The 25,266-nt window shown below is 39.2% G+C and overlaps 3 protein-coding genes and 1 long non-coding RNA gene across 4 annotated transcripts; 1 reads left to right on the top strand and 3 right to left on the bottom strand.

Moving 5' to 3' along the window:
- Positions 1–2,919: 2,919 nt before the first annotated feature.
- LOC148374447 (kelch-like protein 10) lies at positions 2,920–8,564 on the bottom strand. The gene is made up of 5 exons (XM_088336549.1): positions 8,294–8,564; positions 7,613–8,096; positions 5,718–6,329; positions 5,500–5,649; positions 2,920–3,396 (listed from the first exon to the last, which is right to left on the bottom strand). The coding sequence occupies exons 1-5, from the start codon at positions 8,443–8,445 to the stop codon at positions 3,037–3,039; spliced, it is 1,758 nt and encodes a 585-aa protein (XP_088192675.1). The 5' UTR covers positions 8,446–8,564; the 3' UTR covers positions 2,920–3,036.
- A 3,126-nt stretch (positions 8,565–11,690) lies between these two features.
- Positions 11,691–17,637, bottom strand: LOC148374446 (kelch-like protein 10). Its single transcript, XM_088336536.1, has 5 exons — positions 17,401–17,637; positions 16,357–16,840; positions 15,007–15,618; positions 14,786–14,935; positions 11,691–14,051 (listed from the first exon to the last, which is right to left on the bottom strand). Exons 1-5 carry the CDS (start codon positions 17,550–17,552, stop codon positions 13,683–13,685), a joined length of 1,767 nt encoding a protein of 588 aa, XP_088192662.1. The 5' UTR covers positions 17,553–17,637; the 3' UTR covers positions 11,691–13,682.
- A 167-nt stretch (positions 17,638–17,804) lies between these two features.
- LOC148374445 (uncharacterized) lies at positions 17,805–20,448 on the top strand. Its single transcript, XR_015850547.1, has 3 exons — positions 17,805–18,918; positions 19,008–19,345; positions 19,849–20,448. It is a non-coding gene; the product is annotated as an uncharacterized LOC148374445 (long non-coding RNA).
- Positions 19,346–23,878, bottom strand: LOC148374444 (kelch-like protein 10). Its single transcript, XM_088336518.1, has 5 exons — positions 23,632–23,878; positions 22,607–23,090; positions 20,844–21,452; positions 20,608–20,757; positions 19,346–20,172 (listed from the first exon to the last, which is right to left on the bottom strand). Exons 1-5 carry the CDS (start codon positions 23,787–23,789, stop codon positions 19,810–19,812), a joined length of 1,764 nt encoding a protein of 587 aa, XP_088192644.1. The 5' UTR covers positions 23,790–23,878; the 3' UTR covers positions 19,346–19,809.
- Between the last annotated feature and the right edge of the window lie 1,388 nt (positions 23,879–25,266).

The following is a 25,266-nucleotide window of genomic DNA, read 5'->3' as shown; positions in this document are numbered from 1 at the left end:
TCAAGGCGCCTACCTGCTTATTGGGGGCATTAGTATGTAGGGTTTTAAAAATAAGATTACAGGTAAGAATTGAAAATTGAAAAATTTAGATTTTGGATTAAGGTTTAGGATTTTTTTGTTCCAATGCACTCTAAATTAGTTAAATAAGTTGTTATCTTTGCATTGGTTACATCGGTCAAGAAAAATGTATGTTTCATATAGTTTAAAGTTTTAATTTGGAATATGAACAATTGTTTTGTTTTTGTTTTTTCAAATAGGGGTTTCTGATTTGTTACAAAGTAGTGGTATGTTTTCTGTGTTTCAAGTCAGTCACAAATAACTGTCACAAAGTAAAAGTCAAAGATGTAAGAAAAATATGATTGTTTTAGTGTGGCGGACAGTGCATTTCACACTTAGGGTTTCAGTGATTTGTCGTTTGCGAATGACTTGGCTCGATGAGCGGTTACTGGAAGTGAACGACAGGACCTGCTTTCCCACCAAACAAGAGATGCTTTTTCAATGTGCATGTATTTTTTCTCCAGGGGATTCTATGTTGTTAACTTTAAATTTGTTGAGTATTAAAAAGGTTAAAATAGTTTTGTGGTTTATATTTTTAAGTACATCTGTAAGTATTTTAATTTGTTTTCTGTGTTTATCAGTGATAATGTGTTTCACGTAATAAATGTAAAGTTTATTCTTGTATTTTTATAGTTTTGCGTATTTTCAGGACTATAAGTCGCAGTTTTACTCAGAGTTTGGCCAGAGGTGCGAATTATACTCAGGGTGTCAGGGGGACCAGAACAGAGCAGGAGACCCCAGAGCGTTCGTACAATTCTTTTATTTGGGGAAGTGTAAAGGGTTAGCGAGAGACGCGATGACCGTCGAACGTCAGCAGCAACGCCGTGAAGACAACTTCGGAACACGTAGCCAATCGTAGCGTGGGACGGAAGCAGGTCGAGTTTACCGGGACTGGAGAGAAGATCGTAGCGTGGGACGGAAGCAGGTCGGATCGGAGGCAGGCAGAATCAGGTAAACAAGTCAAGAAGGCACAGGTAAATCAGGAGAGTCAAACGGGGTACAAAAGTAATCCTCAGACGAAGAGGTCTCAGCGTAGTGTGCTTAAAAAGGGAACATAAACCAATCAGGAAGCGCATTCCAGCGCGCCAGATGATTACACCAGGTGGCTCCACTTAGGTAATTATGACACAGGGTGTGACTTACATGTGAAATTATTCTCACATTACTACCAGGTATATCATTTTACACATTAATTTCACACTAACCCACAAGAGGGAGCTCTAGATGAAAAATGTCACCCTGTGTGAAATGCGCAAACGTCACTAAAATGACTTGTATCAAAATTTGGCAAGGAATTTAATAGAACTTTAAAGCACAGAGCATCATGCATGGACTTGCTCCCTCATATCTTTCAGATATAATTTCCCCCTATGTTCTAGTCCGGAGCCTTCGCTCTGAAAATGCTGGTTTGTTAGTGATCCCAAGAGCCAAGAAGAGATCCGCAGGTTTGAGAGCGTTCTCCATTCGGGCCCCGGCTCTGTGGAATGCTCTTCCCCCTGAGATTCGGTCTGCAACCTCAGTGGAAATGTTTATATCTAAACTTAAAACACACTTCTATTGTATAACATATGAATAACCTATGTTTCATGTTGACAATATCTGTGTATTGTTTGTTATTGCTACATCCGTTGCAGCCTGGTCATCCAGGAAGAGGGATTACCTCATATGCGGTCCCTTCTATATTCTATAGCATATGAATAACCTAGATTTTATGTTAACAGTATCTGTTATTATATGCCCTCATGTAGGTTTTAGATCAGGTGATGGTGGCATAATTGTCTATGGTTTGCAATAATCTGTGGTATGTGCAGCCCTTTGAGACTCTTTGTGATTATGGGCTATACAAATAAACATGATTTGACTTTCCACCTTGTAGAAATCTCTTTGAAGCAAGTTGAAAATAATAACAGTACTTTGGGAAAATGACACTACTTTTTCACCAATCTGGACACAAATGTTGCGAAGATAAGGCGTCACTTCGCCAAACTAAATATTTTCTGCTCATCAAAAAGGATTTTTTTATTTTTTATTTACAAGTGTAAATGCTCTGTGCTTTACTGTTCTATTGCATTCCCCAAAAGTGAGGTACAAAGTTGTTTTAGTGACGTTTGCTCCGGGGAAATATCCCATGAAGGAAAACAATCAACAATAATGGCACCGAATAGAATATCATATTCTTCAGATTACACTCTAAAAATAGTGAAGTACGCTGCCAAAAAGCAGAAACAAAGTTTGGATTTAGCAAGTGTCTTGTTTGGAAATGGCAAAAAGTTAATGTGACATAGAGACCAAAGAAGAAAGCAGCAGACTCTGACACCAAGGATGAAAATTTAATTGGATTTATTTATTTGGAGTGAAACTGATAGTTTGGTAGGCATGTTTTCCATGCTAGAGTTATCTGAACAACCCTTAATGTTACATCATTACTGAAATTAACAAGCTTGTCAATCATGTACCATTCGTATACTGTAGTTATCAAACCTGTTGTTTTTCTATTTTAAATCTACTTTCAAAATGACATGTACATTTTGGTGTCGAATATTATCAAAAAGATTTCCCCCCAAAATGCAACCTTTTCTCTGGTAAGACTTATATTCCTGAGCGACCCACAGCCAGGAAAATGATGAAAGAAAGCCAACAGACAATTTGTTTTTTTTTTTAATTATTTAGGTATTTATGGACAAAATATGATTACACCACGATTCTGAAATTTTTTAGGTCGTCAGAGAAGGCCTTGCATGTCGTAACGGCCTGCTACTGCTTTACTGACATGTGGATGGTGAATTACATCAAACATTTTACTTACATTGAACTAAAAAGCAAAATAAAATGTTTTTAAAAAATCAAAAGCAATCAGTCACTTTTGTCTGTCCTTTTCAGTCCCTTGATTTTCACCCATAACTCTTTTTCAGGACGAATTTTTTGGAGATTTCACATTTTAATCAGCAGCCTTTTTTAGTCTTTTCCAGTTTTTCTTTGTTAGACATCCTCCTCTGTGTCCATCTCATCCTCCAAAAATAGCAACGGTAGATCATTCCGGAGCATTGCATAGTGTGCCATGTTGTAGAATCCTGACATCACGCAGCAAGTCAAAGCACTTCGTGAGATCAGCATGTCGCAGGCCGGAGACCACAGACCTGTGGTGAGGTCGTAGTACTCTACCAGGTTAGTAGTGGACACTCCGTTAAACCCCCCGGCCACAAAGAGGCGGTCCTCGATGACTTCAATGCCAAAGTTACTCCGGGGGCAGTCCATGGGGGCCAGAATGATCCAGTTGTTTGTCTGTGGGTTGTAAGCCTCAGCACTAGTCAGTCGAGTTTGACCATCATAGCCTCCGATCTTTGGGAGGAAAAGCATAATAAATTGACAAAGACAGTGCAATGTGAAGATATACAAAAAAGGGTTATACATTAAACTTGTTTTTTTTCATGAAACAACTGACTGTTGCGGAGATGAATTATCTGTTAAAAGGACACCAAAAGCAGGCTAGACCCAAATGGTTAACTTAACACAGGCATTTTTGGACAAATTTTTTAACTAAAAATGTCAGAAATAATAACTGAGACAGTGTTAAACATCCAGTTATGGGTTCAAGATGTTTTAGTACTTCAGTTTTTCTATGTGCAAATACCGTATACAGTAGTCTTATCCGCTGTAAAAAGTTGCCTTGTTTTCTTACTGGTCCACTAATTGCTAGGTAACTCAGAACGTTTTTTTTTAATAGTGCTCTTAATTTTGTAACAATATGTTAAGATTTTAAAAAAAGGCTGTCAAAAATGTCAACATTCTTTGGACCTGTCCTCCTCAACTAAGTCAGTTCAGAGGTCAGATCCAAGAAGGCAGGGGTCTCCAACATGGTGCCCTCAAATACAACTGATATGCCGCAAAACTGGTTGTTGTAAAATTATTTTTTTTAGTGGTTGACTGAGTCTAATAAACACAACTTCTAATAAATAACCTGTTGATAAGATAAAGGAGTAACAACATAGTCATAATATGATTTTGTTGTTATTTTAGGAATGCACATTAAACTGGGTGCCCTTTGCACTAATTAGTAACAAAAAGTAACTCTCAGCTTGAGAAAGAAAGGTTGGAGACCCATAGTTGTAGATGTGTATAAAACGATTTCAGGGGTCGGATATAATTGTATGCTGCGCCGGATGTGGCCCACGGGTCGTGAGTTTGACACCTATCCTCTAGGGTGTGAACTAAATCTCCGCATCTACTACTTTGGCATATTTCTGTACACAAAATATATTTTCAATTCCGTTCGACAAGGGGGACACAATTTTTGCACCTGTGTTTTTATGGCATTGACTTTACTAAATTTTTCAAAGGAGAGTTTTAAGACAGCGTATATTCAAACCTTATAATCAAATTAACTTATTTTTCTACCTAGACTTTTTCTACCTAAGCAAACTTATCCATGGTGCTTTACTATCAAGAAAGTTTCCCATGAATATAAAGCATTATTATTATTGTGATTCATGATTCCACAAACACAAAGAAAATCATTTAAGAGTGGCGTTAGCCAAATAAAGGTAACTAAAAAGTCAAGTCACTTGCTTATTGCATGTAAAAAAAAATATATATATATATATATATATATATATATATATATATATATATATATATATATATATATATATATATATATATATATATATATATATATATATATATATATATATATATATATATATATATTGCCTGAACTGAGCAGCTGGCAGGGGACCACCTTGGACCGGTTATCAACTAATCGCAGGGAACACGGAGAAAACCACTGACGCACTCCTAGCAACGATGTGTGGAACAATTGACCTGCCATGCATGTTTTTGGGATGCGGGGAACCAACTGTAAAACCCGGAAAATTCTTATTTAGGCAATGAGTTGGAATTGGACCCGGGACCTCTGTACGCCATAGACACAGTGCAATGCCACTTTTATATATATATATATATATATATATATATATATATATATATATATATATATATATATATATATATATATATATATATATATATATATATATATATATATATATATATATATATATTGTATGTTCGGCACTCCGGTTTCCTCCCACGTTCCAAAAACATGCATTTCAGATGAATTGGCCGGTCCAAATTGTCCCTAGGTGTTAATAAGCGAATGAGTTGTCTGTCCCTGTGTGCCCTGCGATTGGCTGGCAACCAGTTCAGGGTGTCCCCTGCCCACTGCCCGGAGATGGCTGGGATGGGCTCCAGCCCCCCTGCGACCCTAATGAGGATAAGCGGTACGGCTAATGAGATGAGATGAGATATATATGCAGCCTGGTCATCCAGGAAGAGGGATTACCTCATATGCGGTCCCTTCTATATATTATATATATATATAAGCCAGGACGTTTCCTCATCTTTTACTACTATTGTCAATGTTAACCATTATGTTGAACGTACTGCGTAAATGTGGTCAGCAAACCCAATAACTCCAATGCCACTCCGACGGCTGCTCATTGGCGTCATCATTGTCCACTCATTGGTATCAGGGCAGTAGTATTCTGCTGTTTGCAAGGGTTCATTTCCATTAAAACCACCACAAATATAAATCTGAAAACAAACAAATGGTGTTGTGAAAGAGAGAAAAACCACATGACTGAAATTCTGTTGCCACCTACTTTGTCATTGAGGGTAGTGCAGCTAGCATCACTTCTCAGTTCATGCATGCTGGCAATAAGAGTCCACTGGTTGGTCTCAGGTGTGTAGTACTCCGCTGTTTTTAGTCTTACGCGTCCGTCGTAGCCTCCCAGGGCGTAGATGCACCCGTTAAGCACTGTGACACTCACGTAACATCGACGGGAGTGCATAGGTGCCACTTCCTGCCACGTTCGGGCATTAAGGTCGAAGCGGCTGACAGTGTTGTAGTGCTCCGCCCCGTCAAAACCGCCGAGGCAGTAGACAGCGTCGTTGAGAAAGGCTGCACCACAGTATGCCCGGGGCTGCTCCATGTCCTCGATAAAACTAATCCAACAGTTGGCATGTACGTCGTAGGCCTCAATGCACTGCGTTGGATTGGCGCCACTCCAACCACCAATCGCCAAAAGGATAGCGGAGGGCAGGCGAGGTCGGGCCACCAAGTTGCAGTATGCAGAGACTGAGTTTTCCACCATGTGGTGAATCACTCGGCTCGCAAAGGCGACCATGTCCAGACACTTGCTGTTGTTCTGCACCATCTGATTGGACAACACGTTGACGGTGATAAAATCCTGACTTGTCAAAGCTAGACGAACCTACACAGAGGACAGATTGAAATGAAAGATATTATCGAAGCAATTTTCCAACGAAATTGAATGTCATTTCATGCTTATCCCCACGTTTTTGTTAGTGTAGCATGAAAATGGTGAAAGTAATAAATACAGACCACAAACCCCAAAAAACGATAAAAAAAGAGAGTATATTTGAGGAATGGGCTGACTGAGGCTGGGATTATGACTAAGCCAGGTGGCAGGGAGTAACAAAGTTTCAAATTCCGGACAGCATATTTTATGTGAAATATCACCACCATATTAGATCTTTCATTTGGCTTAGACCTGCGCAACACATACATGGTTAGAAATCTTTTTCTGTTTTATGTTACCCGTTTATGGCACAGCTAGTCAAAAATCTCAGAACATGATACTAAATCTAAACTCAAAACTCACATTTTTTATTTTTTTGTGGCTGTCAAACGTAAAGCTTTAAATATTGCATTTAGCTGCTTGATTTGCTTTAACTCCAATTCAAACCTGAAAGCTGCATTAAGATCTGAGTTGAAGCTACTGTAAAAATATGAGCTTTGAATTACATTGACATATATGAAAAATTGGTTGTGAATACATTTTGACTAATTGAACTGTAAATGTTGTCAATAACTAACAGCTAACTGCAAGTTGTCATGGTTCAAATATAAAAAAATCCTAAAACATTGGACCAGTACTTTAGAGGTACAGCCATCCTTAGTATCTAGTGCCTGCGCATTTCAAAATTAACCAATATGATTAATAAAACAAACCCACTTGGTGGGTCTTTGGTAGCTCAATGTTCTGAATTATTGAATTATTGTAACTGTAAATCAGAAAATGTAATTGAGGCTACTGGAGTTATGGTAAAACAACCTTAAATTTGAAAGGCGTGTTCATATTGAGTTTTAGGTGTAGAGTATTTGCATTTAAGTATCAGGTAGGATAGTCTTATTTATCTTGTTGGTAAATGGCTGGTAAGCAGTGGCTTGGTTTAGAATTATGGACAGATACTCAGTCGTTCAACAATCTTGTGATATGCCTTTTTTTACACGCAATCAGATTCTGCAACAAGGTTAGTCAACTTTTGATTGTTTTGCATAAGTCATTACAGAGAAATGAACAGGCAGACACACTACCTAAAACTAAACCTTATAGGCTTTTTTGATTGAGGTTTGACTGTATTCAACACTAAAAAAAGTTCTGTCAATTTTCCTTTTACTGACTTGGAAGACAATTGACCTAAGAATAGGATGTTTTTGATCTCTCTGCAACTACCCATGTTGTTGACTTACTTTTGCAAGAAGCACTGCCAGGTTCCTGCCTCGGTCCCTTGGTGCATATGCAATCCAATTCAGGATGGCTTCGTAAACCGTGTTCTCCTTCTTCACTATCAAGTCGTCTCTGTCCAAAATTTCACAAAACTCCTGCATGGTGAACTGCGGCAATTCATCCGAGTTTGCGACGTCCTCAAAATGATAAAGAATGTATTGATAGGCGCTAATCTGCAGTTCTGGCGTGTGGCAGTTTTTGGTAAACTGCCAGATGCCGATGCAGTTTTCCGGACAAAGTTGCTCGGCCAAGAACTCGCAGCAAGACTGGACAATAGCCGTCATGTTGAATTTATCAGCAGCAATTAACAAGTCCTTGACGTTGTCCTCTGTCACCAACACGGAGTTGGTGTATGCAAACTCGATGAAAAGCTGCATTATGTAAGGTGTAACACCCTGTATGATGTAGACCCTCTGGTCGGGGGTGGACCATCGGAGAAAAAGGGCCCTGAACATTAAAAGAGAGGCACAGGTAGTATTTACATGTTATAGCCAAGGTAAAACGTTTTTTCAATATCCAAAGAACACAACAATATGTTGTCTAAAATTAACTTGATATTCACTTCCACAAGAGACAGTACTTGTCCGTCCCAATGGAGTACTTTTTCCCTTTGAATGCAAGTAATTAAATGTCATTCTACTCACCCAAAATATGGGCTACAGCTGCATAGGATGATCTTATGGATATTAAACTCAGCATTGTGAACTTTGAGGACAGCGTCACTTAGTCCTCCAGTCTGTCGCAGTTCGTTGTATACAGAGCCTGTTTTGTATGGAATTTTACCATCATAACTCATCTTGAAACTGTTGCCATTTCTTCACGCTTTTAGCACCTCCAGAGTCTCAGCAAAAATTATGTACAAAAGAGTGGAACCTGTGGCGGGGGCCGGCAGGTAAGAGGTGTTCTTGCATTACATCATGGTGCCATTCTGTGTCAAAAGCTACGGTCACCGTCAATGACGACATCAGTTGCATCATCAAAGCAAAGCTACCTTAATGTCAAGAAATGCATCATTTTTTCTCCACCGAATCCAAATTATAATCATCAGTACAAACTCAAAAACTCCTTCCAATCAGCTTTACATTAATGATTGCTGTAAAGTCTGCATCGATTTGACCTGAAAATATCTTGGCAGCCTTAAGAATTTTAGGGCAAACTCCTACACCAGAATCTTTTGTAAGAAAATAATAACAAAAGTATGGTAGTTTGGCTTACAATCCTTGTGTTTGGACAGAAAAAAACGAGATCAGGAACTCTCTACAACATTTTTCATTGTTTGCTCTTTCTTGTGCCTTCTGTCTGTGCCTTATAATTGACCTGTCACCATTCCAGCTGATTGTTTAGACAAAATGGACTTCTTAAATGATACTCTCATCACTACCTGAGCTTAATAAAAATGTAATATAACCAGGGTCACTTGTGAGAATGTATTGATGTGCAACAAATTGCTGAGGTATAATTTCATGAGCATCTTTATCTGCTAAGGGTGTGCGGTTTGATCTAAATATCATACAGAATATCGATACTGAGCGGGTACTTAGTTCAGATCGATACCGTTGTCTTTAGATCAGTATCAGGGTTCATGCTAGTGCTTGAAATCGTTGAAGCTTGAATTTTAATGTTGCGCTTTCCAGATGTGCTTGAATTTTTGGTGAAGTTCTTGTCAATGCTTGAAGTTCTCCACGGTCCAATTCCATAGACCATGAAATGAAATGAAATGAAATGAAAATGAAATAATCTGCATTTATATAGCGCTTTTCAAGCCAATGACTTCCCAAAGCGCTTTACAATGTGCTCCACATTTCCCAATAGCGGCCTTGCAGCCATGTAAGGCGCTAACCTGCTTATTGAGGGTCTTAGGGGTTCAGTGTCTTACCCAAGGACACTTCGGCATGTAACACGGACGAGCCGGGATTCGAACTGGGATCCCTTGATCCCAAGACGAGCGTTCTACCTCCTGAGCTACTGCCGCCATGTATTAAGTGAAGAAAAACAAGTCTGTTTTAAATTGACGACAATACGGCTCTCTGATGGTTTTGCGTTGTCATTATATTTACTTCCTTCATAATTAGCGTCAGCTGGCATTAGATTCTAAAACCGCCATGTGAAAGTGTCATTGCCCCTTACACGTTGCACGCAAGAGAACGAGTGCATCAGACCAAGCTGCAAGTAGGCTGTCGTTTTAATGAAGAACGGCTAGGAAACAGAACATACAAACCATGACTAATATGTGGAACAAATCCACGCACAGCATTCTGCAAAGTGCAAAAAAGAGATCCAACTCTTGTCAATGGAAGAGTCAGCTCTGATTAGTCATATAAAAGGTAAATCACAGAGATGGCTAGCTTAGAAGTTTTTTTTGGTACCCGTTTGCTACATGCTACACCGAAACAGGGGACTATGAAATGATGAAATGAGTATTAGTGCAAGGATTACTGTATACTGTATATTAATTATGGCCATCTGTAATTGTCCAGGTAAAAAATAAGGTAGCGTTTCTCAGTGGTAAATTGTAATGAGAACTTCCAAGACCCGAAGAAGTAAGCTACATAGTACCGTAATTTTTACTCAACATCTACAGTTAGACCCCTTTCCATGATGTAGCCAAACCACAAGCATTGGTAAGGCAGAACAGAATTCATGTCAGTTTATACCAGACAATTGACAGAAAAAGAAAAGTTCATTGTGGATGGTAACATCTTGAATAAGAACAAATATGTGCTAGCAGCAAGATACCAACTTTATTTTAGTGATAAGGGGAATAAATGTTTTTAAAAGTGTTTTTGTATTATCGCTACACATAGATTGTGCCGGCCACCACATGCTTTTTGTGTTACTTTGTCGCCTTATATACTGTACAATGCTGGTTCATATCAGGTGAGTAGCGAGTAAAATGCCTTTTTTATGCCAGCAATTTAAATGGACGGAAAAAGTGGCTCAGGTGATTAGTTAATATATACGATTGCTTAGATCACACTTAAGTTAAACTTTAGGATAATACATTTTCCATTCTCTACAGTTTTACAATTCACATTACATTTTTCTTTAAAGGGTGCCAGAGAAATTGGAAAATGTACATTAAAAGGACAGGCCAATTCTACACAGAGTAGCAAAATAGGAATTTAACCCAGGAACTTCTGAAACATCACCACCATACAGCCCTAACCTGAAAAAAGGTCACTTATTTTTTTCAATGATTTTTTTTTAAATATGTCGACCTTAAACAATCTGGGAGCCGCACAGTTTTCATCATGTTTTAGCAGAGTACAAGTCCCCTCCTCCAAACCTGTTAACCCTTACTCATTGGATTGACAAACCTTCCCTTCCCATTTGCATGAACAGTAAACACCCGTGTCATCAGAATCAAAAGTTGCACCAAAAAATTATTTCTGGATCCTTTTATTTGCAAGATGGCAAATTTGATAACAAATGGCAGAAGCATGAACATTACAAAGGTAAGTATGTTGCATTGATTCAACAAAGCGCTGTTGTTTTGTTGTCCACTTTGTAATGGTTGACTGGTAGAGCTCATACACTTGATTGCAAATTCTGGTGTTTCAAAGCAAAATATGCTTGTTTTGCATGTATTTATTATTCAAGCTAAGTTGGATTTTTCTTTTTTTAACCATCATTGCTGCTATTTTGGCCACTGTGTTAACTGTTTTGAAAATTTGAGGTTTAACTAGAAAGCTGCATCACAGCGATCCAAAAAAAAAATCTAACCTTTAATACATTGGAATATAATATATTTATGAGCAATAAACATGAATCGGTATTGATAAAAAGTTCTCTATATAAAAAGTGTAATACATTTTACTGCTGATCTTAATTAGGGGTATTTAAATGTTAACTGTATAACTCCCAGACTAGCTGCATTCAGATATCTATCTGCAGTATGTTGGGAAATTAATTATCAAGATGTACCGTTTACTAAATTGTTCAAAACAGTTATCTGACTCCTTTAACCAAACACAACCCACATTCATCCAACAATTTATGCACGCTCGTTTCTTGAGAGAAAAATGACCAGGAAAGCCGACATTTGCACACGAGGGCGTATTTATTTTCCTTAACAGAAGAACGGTCGAAGTGACATTGGAGTGTGTGTGAAGCCTTCTTCTGAAGTCCTTTAGCTTTCTCTTATTGGCCCACGTTTCCCCGCAAGATGGCGTCTCAGCTCCTCCCATGGGCATGCCAAGCAATTGTTTGCGCCCATCGTTCTCACAACACAGCACCTTGATGTCTGGCTTTCCAAAACAACATTGCCTCCACGAGTCTTATTATCAAAATTCCCTAGACAAAATATTATGCATTTCGAACAGCCTGCCCTGACCTTGTACATTGAATTAAAGCCCACTCAGTGAAAATCTTCATTGCATTATGAGTCAATCGTATAAAATCCTTTATAGTCAAATGTATAAAATCCTTTAAGTAACACAAATCATGGCCTATCTGCAAAAGCTCCCAACTGAGCAGTTTGCCTAATTCTGCCTTAATTGACATAGCAGTGAGGACAGAAGAAATCTCTTGTTTGCTATCTTTTTAGTAGGTGGTGGGGGATCTATGTGAACCTTAAGAAAAAATACACACCTTAATACAAAGGGCAGGATACGATTCTATTTTACAGGAGCTGATACTGTACAAAAATATACAGTAGAGCTTTAGTGCTCATTGGTTTCTGTTAAACACATTAATTATTTGCCAAAGTACAAATGTGCTTTTATCTTACATGTACTAAAATAAAGTTTGTTTGCTTAATGATTGCAACATAATCTTTGAGAAGTGAACCTGTTATGTTAAAAGCTGCATTCAGGAAGAATTAGGAATACAAAAGCCACTTATTATTCTGTTACTTTCCAAGCACACCATACTTTTATTATTTTGCTTTGTTTTGAAACAAAGACATATACCTTAAGGTTAGTTTAAAACATTATAAAAAACTATCAGTTGTTGATTTCAATCTTGTAATAATTGACTTGCATTAAAGGGTATTATAAAAAGCTTTTAAGTATATCATCGTTTTTGGAGGGGGGGAGTATATCTTTGAGTAAAGGCTGCAGCCCACTGAAAATAGTTGACTCCACTGTAATTTGTACAATGGTACAATCTGGGAGGCTAACAAAAGTATCTAAGTAGTGTAGGTTTAGGCGTTTCCAAAAAGTGGCCATTTAAAGACCAGTTTTAACACTAAAATCTCTGCAAATGTGTATTTTACTTGGGCCAATTTTTTAGACATTGTGCAAGTTTTAAACGTTTGAATTCTCTTTCTAGAAGTCAAGCAATGATTGTGCACACTTGCACGTAAAAATGGTGCATAAAAACGAGTTAACTAGTGGGGTTATGCCCGCTTATTCATACAAAACGGACATCCTCACAAAGATTTATTCAGAATTTCATGGGCAAAACAATGTGTTAATTTGTAACTATTAGCTGAAGTTATTCTGAGGTAAAGATGGCGGTTCTTATCTTAACAAGTGCGTAAACACTAAGGCGGATTGACTGAGGTGAAGACAAAGCCTGTAATTGGCCGAAAAACATGCCAATCACAAATTCAGATGCAGCAGCCTATAATTTCACTAGTCTATTTATTTAGAAATGGGAATTATTGGTTTGGACAGACGACTAGAATTGAGGAAAGTCCATTAATACAGAATTGGTTTTCGGTGCATTTTTTTTCTTTATCTGCCGGCATTATCATTTTTTGGAGAAAATATTTTACACGGTTAAATTCAGTAGACTCTCGCAAACATAAGGAGCCCATGGTTGCTTCTTTTGGTGAGCTACCCCGCATTTATAGTTTTCGGGCATCTTGTTTCAGACTGATGGTGATGTCTCTGTGATGAGTATATGATCGTCACATCTTGAATCCCAAGAGTTTAAACCTCCCAATGATATGATGCGTGACATATTTCAGTGACAGGTGATATCATACAGAGACGTGTTTGCTTCTCAACAGTCTGACGGCCCACCGGCGAGCTGACAGGACAAGTTTAGTGTCTTCCTGGAGCTTCCTGGAGCTTTTAACCCTAAGGTCTATTGTATGACTCGTTCCTCTATCTCTTTGATTTCATCTTCCAAATCTAGCAAAGGCAGCTCATCCCTGTCCATGGAATAATCTGTCACAGTGCGGAATCCAGACAAAACACAGCAAGTACAACCGCTTCGAGAGATCCTCAGGTTCCTGGCCGGAGACCAAAGACCAGTGGTGAGGTCGTAGGATTCAACTAGCTTTATCGGGGAGTCTCCATCGTAACCCCCAGCGACAATGAGGTGATCACCAACAACTTCAATCCCAAAATTGCTTCTGGGAAATTCCATGGAAGGCATAGCAATCCAGCTATTGGTCAGGGGGCTGTAGGCTTCAGCACTTGCAAGACGAGTATTTCCATCATAGCCTCCAATCTTAGAAAAAACAAAATTAAGAAAGTTAAGACATTTTTAACACCAATACAAAACACATGTGTTTCATAAATTCACAGTGAACCCTAGTATATTTTCCAAGTGCAGTTTCGCACTTGGAAAAAATACTAGGGTTCACTGTGACTTTATGAAACTTTATGAAACACAAATTGACATCGACTTTAATCTCCTAGAACAGGGGTGGCCAACCCAGTCCTCAAAAGCCGCATGTCCTGCATGTGTTTGAAATTTCACTGCTCCAATATCAAGCCATTATCAAGCTCTCACAAAGCTTGCTAACAAGCTGAAAATTGGCATCACCATGTAAGATATACGGCTCTCGAGGACTGGGTTGGCCACCCCTGTCCTAGAATATAAGGGTGTGTGGGATATTTTCGCTTTTTTTTTTTTAATTAATGGCAGGGTTCACTTGCTTAGTGCAGAGGTGCCCAGGGCATTTTCTCTGAGGGCCACATACTGTATAGAAAAAACACAGTATACAAAGGACACTTTTAGTGTAATTTCTCAAGAACACCAAAATAAGGTGTGTACTTTGTACAAAAAAAAATGTACAAAACGATACTGTAATATTCTAAAGATTTTATTTTGCATAAATGGTTGTAATGTGTGCAAAATAAATGTTTCAAACCATGTGTCTTATTTAGTGTATATAGTGCGGGAGAATTGTGAGACACTTATGGCTGCGCGGCCATGGTCTAGCCACCTCTTTGACTTACTGCATAAACATGGTCACCAAAGCTAATCACTCCAGTGCCGCTGCGACGGGTGCTCATGGGAGGCATCATTGTCCATTCATCAGTCTCTGGGCTGTAACATTCTGCTGTTTGCAAGAACTCCTCTCCATTAAAACCTCCACAAATGTAAACCTGGAACATGAATGTGACGAGTCAAAAGTCAGAAAACGGCAAATGCACCCTTTGTAGCTCAGGAACAGTACCTTATCTTTGAAAGTGGTGCAGCTAGCATCGCTCCTCATTTCATGCATGTTTGCGATAAGCGTCCACTGATTTGTCTCGGGCTTGTAGTACTCTGCTGACTTAAGTCTCGAATGTCCGTCGTGGCCTCCGATTGCATAGATGCACCCACGAAGCACCGTAACGGACACGTAGCATCGGCGAAAGTGCATCGGCGCCACATCATACCACTCGCCGTCAATGGGGTTATAGCGGCTGACACTGCTGAAGTGTTCTGCTCCGTTAAAGCCTCCAAGACAATAGACAAAGTCATTGAGAAAGACGGCACCGCAATATGCACGGGGTGGTTCCATGTGTCTCAACACCCAGCCCCAGCAGTTTGTGTGAAGGTCATACGCCTCCATGACGCTTGCAGCATCTCGGCTGTTGCGACCTCCAATGGCCATCAGGATGGTTGGAGACAGGCGAGGACGGGCAACCAGGTTAGAAAATCCAAACACAGAGTTGGGATTCATTTGACAGTCAACCGTGTTAGCGAAGTCCACCATCTGTAGGCATTCGGTGCTGTTCTGCACCAGCTCATTAGTTAGCACATTGATGTTGATGAACTCCTGAGTAGTCAGAGCCAGGCGGACCTACAAGATTTAAAAAGACACGAGAACTACAGATGTTGTTCTTTTGAGAATTTGGGGCAACATTGACTAGGTATGTGATATTTTTGTTATTCATTCTATAAGTCCCAGAAGCAAAATGAAAGCTTGAAATGTATTCAAACAAGACTGCTTAATATTGACCAAGACAAGTATTGAACATTTTAAGGATCTTTAGTTCAGCTGCAACTTTAAAAAAAACATATAGAAGCTGACAGACAAAGGGAAGACTCATGTTTAGGTGTTTTTCCATAACCCCGAGGTTTGTGCAAAATGCAATATGATCACGTCGTCATATCTATTTGTACAGTACAGCCCTTTTAAGCAAACTGGAAAAGGGAATGCGCGTGGCTGTTTTGTTGCACAAGGTCTGTTGAAATGGTCTTTTTGAGATTTATTTTTCATTTGCAATTTACGTCTAAGATTGGTGGCTTGAAACCAAAGTAGGTTCTTGACCGTTTCCCATTTAGACCCTTTTCATAATTTCATTGCTAGTGTTAAGGAAAAAACAAAGGCGAGGGTGATAATCACCCCACGATTGTGTACACGACAAACCCAGATTACAATGTGTTAGAAATTACAACACCAAGACAAAACTTGATATCTTGGGACTCAAGCAACTATCTCATGTTTTGTTCTAAAAGCCTCGTGACATACCCAAGAAAATATTCTGCATGAAACAACGGCACATTCTCAGCACAATTCCCAACACGATTGACTTACTGTTGAAAGTAGCAAAGGCATACATTTTCTTCGTTTTCGAGGAGCATATGCAATCCAGTGGAGTATGGCCTTATAAACTGTGTCTTCCTTTTTCACAATCAAGTCATCCCGGTCTAGAATATCAAATAAATCGTGAATGGAGAGTTGCCACAACTCGTCTGATGTGGCAACTTCCTCAAAGTGGTATAGCATAAACTCATGGGCATTTTCCTCCAGCTCTGGAGCATTGCATTTCTTTGAGAACTGCCAGATGCCAATACAGTTTTCTGAGCACAGCCTCTCTTTGAGAAATGTGCAGCAGATTGAAACAATGCCAGCAACGTTGAATTTATCAGCAGCGATCATCAAGTCCTGAACGTTGTCCTCCGTCACGGAAACAGAACTGGTGTAGGCAAAGTCGATGAATAGTTGCATGTCCAGAGCTTTCAGACCATTTATGATGTAGTCCCTCTGGTGTTGGGGGGACCACCGAAGAAAAAGGGCTCTGAAAAGAACAGATGAGATTGTTTTTAAATGTCTTCCGCGGTACATTGCAGAGGATGGAATAATTCACATGTAGATAAAGATAAAGTTGAATTGCCGATTAAACTAAAAACGAGTCAAATTATTGGGTAAAATTGGTGGTAATTCAAGTCATACCATTTTGCCTTCACAGTATGTGTCATTGTCTCACATTAGCCGCTGTGTTCAAAAAAAATCTATTAAATGTTGTAATTTGATCTTCTTTGAGTTGCGATTACTTGTCATCATTCTCTACCATATTATGATAAAAAGAACTCATTCTTGAGAGCAAGTACAATAATCTTCAGATACAGTATCTCTCAAAAATATTGTGTCAATAGGTGACAACTGATCTGTTTGCCATAGCGTACTGTAGGGTTGCTAGAATCACATTCACAACATAAAATTGCAAATTTTCGAACAGGAAATGTAAGTCGAGTTTTAAGGCAAGACTGTCTTTTGCTGTATTTAGTTTAAACCACTTTAATTCTTGTGACTCTGATCCCCCACCATGGATAACCATTTAAAATTAGAGAAACTCACCTAAAGAACTGGCTGCAGTTGCACAAAATAATCTTATGGATGTGAAACTCGACTTTATCGACTGTTATGACGGCATCGCTCAGTTCTCTTATTAGGCGTAGTTTGTTGCACACGGTGCCCGACTTATATGACAAATCCACATCGTAACTCATCTTGATTTTATTGCCATGTCTTCAACGTGTTTTACTTCTGCCGAAGCCTCAGTGAGATTCGTGTGTGCCATTGCCCGTGGGACTCTTCTACCATAACATCATTTAGCATTCTATGACAAAAGTTGGGCTAACACCTGCACTGACATCATCAACATCATCAGGGCTTCCAAGCTTTACAATTAAGGCAAACATCACTTAATTCAACTACACTAAATTGTGAACACCATAATGCTCATATTCTGCATTGTCACACCCAAGCCTCCACGACAAATATCTTCCTTCCTGTTATCATTTTTAACAGAAGAGACAGAGCTTTCGTCATAGTCATACATTCCAGATACAGTGGGACTTCGCGGTTCCACGTTCGCGGGTTCAGAGCTTCGCGGGTCTAAAAAAATAATAATAATAAAATAAGATAATTTAAAAAATATGTATATATTATCCTTTTTTTTTTTTTTAACCATTTTTGAAGGGGCGTCGCTACTTTGTGGTTCCACGTTCGCGGGTTCAGAGCTTTGCAGGTCTAAATAATAATAATAATAAAATTAAATGATTTTTTTTTAAAAAGGTTTTTTTTTTTTTGAAGGGGCGTCGCTACTTCGCGGATTTTCACTCTTCGCTGGTGGTTTTGGTCCGCATTAACCTTGATAACCGAGGGATTACTGTACATGAAATATTTAGAATTGTATTGAAATACATTTTTAGATACTTTTGCTTTTTCCAAGGCTTGGTTTGACCTTGGTAAGTTGTTGTGGAAAGCCCATCTAAGTTGTTGGCAGCCGTTTCATCACAAATGGTCACACCTTTTTGTATGCAAGGCCACTATACGATGTTATTTGTCGAGTTTTGGCCTGAATTCCTCAGTCATTCACTAGAAAACACTATTTTGTAAATCTCCACAAAGTACTCTTTGACCCAATTTTAATTTTAAATTTCTGTATTGTCATTAGTAAAAAAGTAGCGAACATTGTTTACAACAAGGTAAGAGGAGGCTTTTCAAGATAAGCATGTAATATAAGACTTGCAAAATAAAATAAGGGAATTTTACGATAAATGTAAAGACAATTAACAAGTGAAGCCACGTGATGATGAAAACATTACAATTTGCGAGGGAACTGTTTATTGATCTCCAATTCAATTATATTGTGGGCTATGGACAGGTGCTGGTCACACAGATGCTCGGGAGAATTAGTCTGTGGTAGTTTTCTTAGTCTTGCATCCAAGCCGGACTAGCAGCTTCATTTCTGCCTGCACCCCAGCCACAGTCTGTCACTTTTTGAGTGGTGTGGCCACCCAAGGAGATTAGGGCTATGTGGATGTCCCACTGGATACAGCCGCTCCCCTATTTATGACCATTCGACGTACGGTAGATACGAACATTTTTTTCGGGATGTCGAAAATTACCTGGACATTGTTGTGAGATTTTGTATTGTTCACCTTTTTTTCCGAGTACAGGATACTAGTAGTGCATCTTTCCGCCTCCACAGGAGTGTGGTTTGGCTGTGAGAGGTCGCCCAGCATCCACACCTGAAGGAGTCTGCTCCCTCTTCCTAGTTCGTGTGTAAACATACTGTAATGAATCTCCTGCGCGCTAAGAACTTTGAAATTTTTTTGTTTAATATCTTGTGCATCCATTCAATATGGTTGGTAAAAATGTGTAAAGAAGAGGCGAGCCGTTTCTTTTGAAATGAAAGTGGAATAACAAAGCTTGATTCGGTTGAGAAAATCGTTGGATGTTTTTTTCGTCCACTTTCTACCATAAAGGAGGACCTCTTGTTGCCCATCTTCCAAAAGTAAGTCATACTCAACTTTATTTATCTTTATAGAGCATCTTATTTTATGAAAGGTTTATTTTTTAGTACAAAACAATACAGGTAACTTATACAAGCCTTAAACATATTTAAATAAACAGACACTTACGAACGACTATACGGAAGTAAGTAGGGTAGCATCTGTATTGTGGGTGTTGAAGTTGTTGAAAAAAGTTGAAATTCAGTATTAGTCCCAGGTTGATGAGTCCTCCTGGTACAGGCATTATTGGCCAGGCTTGTATTCAACAGGGAAAGTAAAGATAAAAAAAAAACAGTAAGAAACCTGTACCTGCACCTATCTTGAGAATTTAGTTTTCGTCAGAGAAAGTCAGAAAATGACAAGTATTACTCCATGTTTTAAAATAATGACTTGTGTCTCTTTAAATGATCTCCCCCTCTAGGTGATGAATTTATTTTCAGTTGGTTTCTTTGGCCAATCAGCTTGTTTAGACACCATCGTCCATTCCTGTCATTTCATCTTCCAGGAAAAGCAAAGGGAAATCGTCTCGAATTAAGGCACATCGGGTCACGTTGCAATGTCCGGTCATCACGCAACAAGTCAGACCACTACGGGAAATCTGCATATCGCTGGCTGGAGACCATAGACCAGTCGTTAGGTCGTAGTACTCCACGTGGCTTGTAGTGGAGACACCGTTGTAACCCCCAGCGACAATGAGACAGTCCTCCACTACTTCAATGCCAAAGTTGCTCCGTGGACATTGCATGGGGGGCAGCATGATCCAGTCGTTTGTTAGAGGGTTATAGGCTTCAGCGCTGGTCAAACGGACTTCACCATCGTAACCTCCAACCTTTTGAGAAAAGATAGCTCATTAATCGCAATGCTGTGATCTACAATTTTCACATCGTTTTGAAATATTGCAGACCTCCCCTGTTTATAGATGTAAATATTCAAATGATACAGATATTTTTTGCATTTATATAATTTTTCAATTTTTTTGTAAAAAAAAGAAAATGGATATATGTTTTTTTACATAACAGTGACAATATGTATACTTTTTTGTATTATTGTTATTATAATATGTGCTTTTTGGGAGGGGACCATAAATGTCCAAAAACATAAACAAAATTTTGCAAAAGTCTGGTCCAAAAATCTATCATAATTTATTATGCACTCCAAAAGCATGCATTCTTAATATAGTGTACCAACATTTTTGCAGAGGATCCCAAAAGTGTAGACATGCACTTTTTGTACAAATGCTGAGACTGTCTCACTCTGTTCTCACCGCGTAAACATGATCGGCAAACCCAATGACTCCGACACCACTGCGACGGCTACTCATTGGGGCCATCACTGTCCACTCGTCAGTTTCTGGGCTGTAATATTCAGCTGTTTGCAAGGGTTCGTTTCCATTAAAGCCACCGCAAATGTAAATCTGGAATCACAGGGTGGTTGTGGGGATTTTTTTAAAGATTAATTTAAACCTGAATGACAAGCCACCCACATTCATGTTTCACCCACCTTTTCGTTGAGAGTTGTACAGCTGGCATCGCTCCGCTGTTCATGCATACTGGTAATAAGAGTCCACTGGTTGGTTTCGGGCGTGTAGTATTCAGCTGTCTTAAGTCTTACATGTCCATCATAGCCCCCTAATGCAAAGATGCGACCGTTTAGCACAGTAACGCTCACATAGCAGCGCCGTGAGTGCATAGGCGCCACCTCCTGCCATGTGCGTGTTTTCAGGTCTAAGCGACTGACTGTGTTGTAGTGTTCCGTGCCGTCAAAGCCGCCCAGGCAGTAGATGTTGTCATTGAGAAAAGCGGCGCCGCAGTATGCCCGCGGCTGGTCCATCTCATACAGATAGTCCCAGGAATTGGCGTGGACGTCATACATTTCAATACACTCTGTGGCACTTGGGCCACTCCAGCCACCGATTGCCAACAGGATAGCAGAGGGAAGGCGAGGACGGGCCACCAAGTTGCAATATGCAGACACGGAGGAGGTCTCCATGTGATGAATAGCGCGTGACGCAAAGCTCACCATCTCCAAGCATTCACGGCTGTTCTGTACCAACTGGTTGGTCAGCACGTTGATAGTGATATACTCCTGACTAGTCAGTGCAAGCCGGACCTACATATCGCAAAAAGATTTTTGGGGTTATCACATATCTTAATCCGTTATTCATTGCAAGTTTTCAGCAAAGGGTACATTGGTTGTTTGACAAATTTGACTGACAATAATGGATGAAAAGCTCAGTTGCTTGGAACCAGGTTGTCAATTGTGCAGGGTTGCTTGGAACCAGGTTGTCAACTGTGCAGGGTTTTTAATAGTAAATTGAAAAAATTCTTCAAATAAAGTATAACTGTATTTTGGTGAATTTGGCGCTTGTGGATTAAGTTCACGAGTGAAGTTGCTGAGAGGTGAATCAGGTGTTGAAGTCTAAAATGTTAAAATATCAAGGAGTTTCATAACCTATTCAGCATAGTTGACACCTTACAAACTATTTGATGAGTAAGGTTGGAGGGCTCAATTCCAATCCTATATCCAGTGCTAGCTTTTATAAGAGAATTCACCCTCCTCAGTATATGAAGCATTTATCCTGAAATATCTAATTAGCAACGTACCAAACTTTGTTTTTGTTTTTAATTGTATGAAAATATTCGTTTAAAACAAAAGAGGACTAATTCAACAAGTAAGTTATTACTTGTGGATGTAGCATATTTATAGTGTTAATGAATTGTAATTTAGGCGACTGACATTGAGAATTAGAACTTTTTACATCATTTGGAAAACTGAACATAAAGTAATGTTAGCAACAGTTTTACGTGTTTCCAATGGAAAAAGATTGCTACCAATTGCAATCAAACTCTTGTTTAGTACTTTTTTAAAGTTATACTGTTCTAATTTCTAGTATCTTTCTGATTTTTTGGGTGACACAAAAGTAAGCAGTCAGTGCTCTAAGAAATATAAGTGTGCCAAAGTTGGTGTTTAATGTTATGGAAATTGATATCATAATCCATAGTCCAGAAGAAACGCATAGATGGGTTTATTAACTGCAGATTGCAGTTTGGCTCTATGGGAATTTACTCCAACTCAATCTAGGTTTGAATGCAGGAGTGGAATCCAGTTCCATAAAGTAAAACCTGCTTAAGTTTAGCTTTAGCCAAAGTTGCTTCAAGTGCTACATTGTCCTGCCTGTGGCCAAGGCAGACCGAATTTGGCAAATCTGGGTCTGACAAGAGTAATCCTTGTATTTCGTTGCCATTTGTATCTCTTCAGCTTACCTTGGCGAGTAGAATTGGCATGTTTCTGCCGCGCTCCCAAGGCTCTTGTCCAATCCAGTGAAGGATGGCCTCGTACACGATGTTCTCTTTTTTTATCATGAGATCATCTCTGTCCAGGATGTCACTTAAGTCCTGCATGGAGAGTTGCCGCAACTCGTCCATGGTAGCGACCTCCTCAAAGTGGTATAAAATATATTGGTAGGCATTTATCTGCAGCTTCGGGGTGTGGCAATTCCTCGTAAACTGCCAGATGCCAATACAGTTCTCTGGGCAGAGCTGTTCTGTTAGAAACCCGCAGCAAATTTCAACGATGCCTATGATGTTGAACTTATCAGCTGCGATCAACAAGTCTTTGACATTGTCCTCTGTCACCAACACAAAGCCGGTGTATGCAAAATCAATGAAGAGCTGCATCAATTGAGCTGTAAGACCTTGTACGGCATAGACCTTCTGGTCTGGGTTGGACCAACGAAGAAAGAGGGCCCTGAATATTTGGGAAACATAGAAAAAGGCTTCAACATTCTTTTGTACAAAATGATATAGATGACCACCAAACAAGCACCTCAGATTTACCAATGGTTTCATTTATTATTCCCCACAATTATGCCCTTTGTGGAACGGGGGAATCATATTGTCTTAAGTTGTTTCCTAGTTGCCAAAGGAACTGAATATGTTTGAAAAACAACTATTAACCCTGTAATGCTGAAGGGAGCACACGTGTGAGTGTTTGTGGAGGTTGTGAATATTGTTTTATATAAAACTTACATACATTTGCCATGGTATTTTTCTTAAAAAATACTGTTAAACCTGTTAATGGCTAGCAAGCAACTGTTCTGTTTTATACCTCAAACAACACCCAAAAAAGAGACTATTTGCTGCTTATGGAAATCATCCTTATAGTGTTTACGGCCATTATTTTCTGAAAAAAAATTCAATTTTCTCAAAAAAGCATTGAAAATATCATTTCTTTTTTTCAACTTTACAATTCTTCACCAAACCAGATTTTTCGTGCATGTCCCACTCACCCAAAGAACGGGCTGCAGTTGCACATAATAATCTTATGAACATGAAACTCCTCATGGTCAACCACAATAAGTGCATCGCTGAGTCCCCGTGTTTGTCGAAGTTCTTCATACACCGTCTCCACGCACTTGCTTGCAAGTTTACCATCCACGCAATTCATTTTGAATTTTGACCATTTCGTTACTCTTTGGAGCACAGCCGAGTTGCGGCACAAGTGACCTGCTGCAAAGGTGCTGTGTAGGGTGCGGCGGGCTTGGCTCACGACATTACATCACAATGATGTCAAAAGCTACCTGACGCATCATCAAAGCGTTCACGTATTCGAATTAAGGGAAACATCACTGGTCAACAGCTCTTTCATCCCCAAAACCACATTTGAATCAAATTCAAGAAAAAGAAGTCCATACAAGTCAAACTAAGGTAAATGAGTTTTGGTTAAGTGGAGGGTTGTTTTGAGTATTTGAAGCTGCGGGCGCTAAGGGGATGTCCTCCAGAGCTTGTAGCGGGGCAGGTGTTTCTAAGGCCAGGGCGAAAACAGTGAAGATGACTGTGGTTATGGTGCTTGCGTACGTTGTATGCTGGGCGCCGTTTTTCACCGTGCAACTGTGGTCCGTGTGGGACCATAAAGCGCCCACGGAAGATGCAACCTTCACCATCTTGATGCTGCTCGCCAGTCTTAATAGCTGCGCAAACCCTTGCATTTACTTGCTGTTCAACGTAAAACGCCCAAAGAGGTTTTGGAATCCGTGGTCCACGGGCCAGTCCCATCGGCGGCAATCAGCGCAGGAAGATGCTACCGTGGTCAGCTCCCTTTTCGTCAATCTCAAGAACTTTGGCGCCATTGTGCTAATTAATGTATTCGGTATCAACAACGTGCTTAAATGTTTACTGTAAAGTCGTTTAATTCGTCGAAGGTTATCTTAATTGATCGTGTAGCAATAATGACTATGATGCATCATAGTCATTGTGGGGATAATGAAAATGGTGCTGGTCCTTTTGTGATTAGTTATTTGCAGAAGATAAAGAATATATGTTTAAGTCTTGTGACTTAAGTTTGAATGTGGTGCTATAGTGTTTGTTTCAAATTCCATCCATTCATCCATCCATCCATCCATCCATTCATAAGTTTATAGGTGTTCTTTGTAGAAGATAAAGGACATATTTTGATGTGTTGTTATTTAATGCTACCGTGTTGCTCTTATGCTCTTGTTCGAAATGTCAGTTGCCTAAAGTGTTATAACACAGAAACATAAATGTTGTGTATTTTTTCTCGTGGAATTATTGTGTATGATGTTTTCATTTTCAGAATTTGTAATTATATGTTTTATGTTCCTTTGAAATGGCTGTTTATCAGGGAGTTTTTAATAAAGATTTCCCCCCAAAAAAATTGGGTGGAAAATTATTTTTTTTCTGTTCCTACTTGGGGATGTCTCGTATGTTTTTCTAACTGGTCTTTCTACAAGCCAATTAGTCGCTCACTGGCCTGGTAGCAGAAGTACCTCTCTTTAAGGTGGTCTTAGTTTTCTTTGCTTTTTTTTTAAACTTCTTTAAAAAAAATTCTATCTCAGAATTTGGACATGTTTCTCATGAAGGATTAAGCCTTCATTTTTTTGTTTATTGCAAATGAACATTTGACT

The sequence above is a fragment of the Urocampus carinirostris genome, chromosome 1 (assembly GCF_059441175.1).
Source record: "Urocampus carinirostris isolate Australia breed hairy pipefish chromosome 1, RoL_Ucar_1.0, whole genome shotgun sequence".
NCBI classification, from domain to species: Eukaryota; Metazoa; Chordata; class Actinopteri; order Syngnathiformes; family Syngnathidae; genus Urocampus; species Urocampus carinirostris.
The sequence above is the reverse complement of the archived record's forward strand: the minus strand, read 5'-3'. Positions and strand labels throughout refer to the sequence as shown.

What these genes read in the sequence shown, in the direction of transcription:
- LOC148374446 (XM_088336536.1), bottom strand. Translation starts at nt 17,552, where the DNA reads ATGAGTTACGATGTGGATTTGTCATATAAGTCGGGCACCGTGTGCAAC. An exon ending in AACTGCAGCCAGTTCTTTAG is followed by an intron (nt 16,841 to 17,400) that starts GTGAGTTTCTCT and finishes TGTTCTTTTCAG; the next exon opens with AGCCCTTTTTCTTCGGTGGT. An exon ending in TGCCTTTGCTACTTTCAACA is followed by an intron (nt 15,619 to 16,356) that starts GTAAGTCAATCG and finishes TAAATCTTGTAG; the next exon opens with GTCCGCCTGGCTCTGACTAC.
- LOC148374447 (XM_088336549.1), bottom strand. Translation starts at nt 8,445, where the DNA reads ATGAGTTATGATGGTAAAATTCCATACAAAACAGGCTCTGTATACAAC. An exon ending in TGGCAGTGCTTCTTGCAAAA is followed by an intron (nt 6,330 to 7,612) that starts GTAAGTCAACAA and finishes TCCTCTGTGTAG; the next exon opens with GTTCGTCTAGCTTTGACAAG. An exon ending in TTGCTGACCACATTTACGCA is followed by an intron (nt 3,397 to 5,499) that starts GTACGTTCAACA and finishes TTCCTCCCAAAG; the next exon opens with ATCGGAGGCTATGATGGTCA.
- LOC148374444 (XM_088336518.1), bottom strand. Translation starts at nt 23,789, where the DNA reads ATGAATTGCGTGGATGGTAAACTTGCAAGCAAGTGCGTGGAGACGGTG. An exon ending in AACTGCAGCCCGTTCTTTGG is followed by an intron (nt 23,091 to 23,631) that starts GTGAGTGGGACA and finishes CCAAATATTCAG; the next exon opens with GGCCCTCTTTCTTCGTTGGT. An exon ending in TTGCCGATCATGTTTACGCG is followed by an intron (nt 20,173 to 20,607) that starts GTGAGAACAGAG and finishes TTTTCTCAAAAG; the next exon opens with GTTGGAGGTTACGATGGTGA.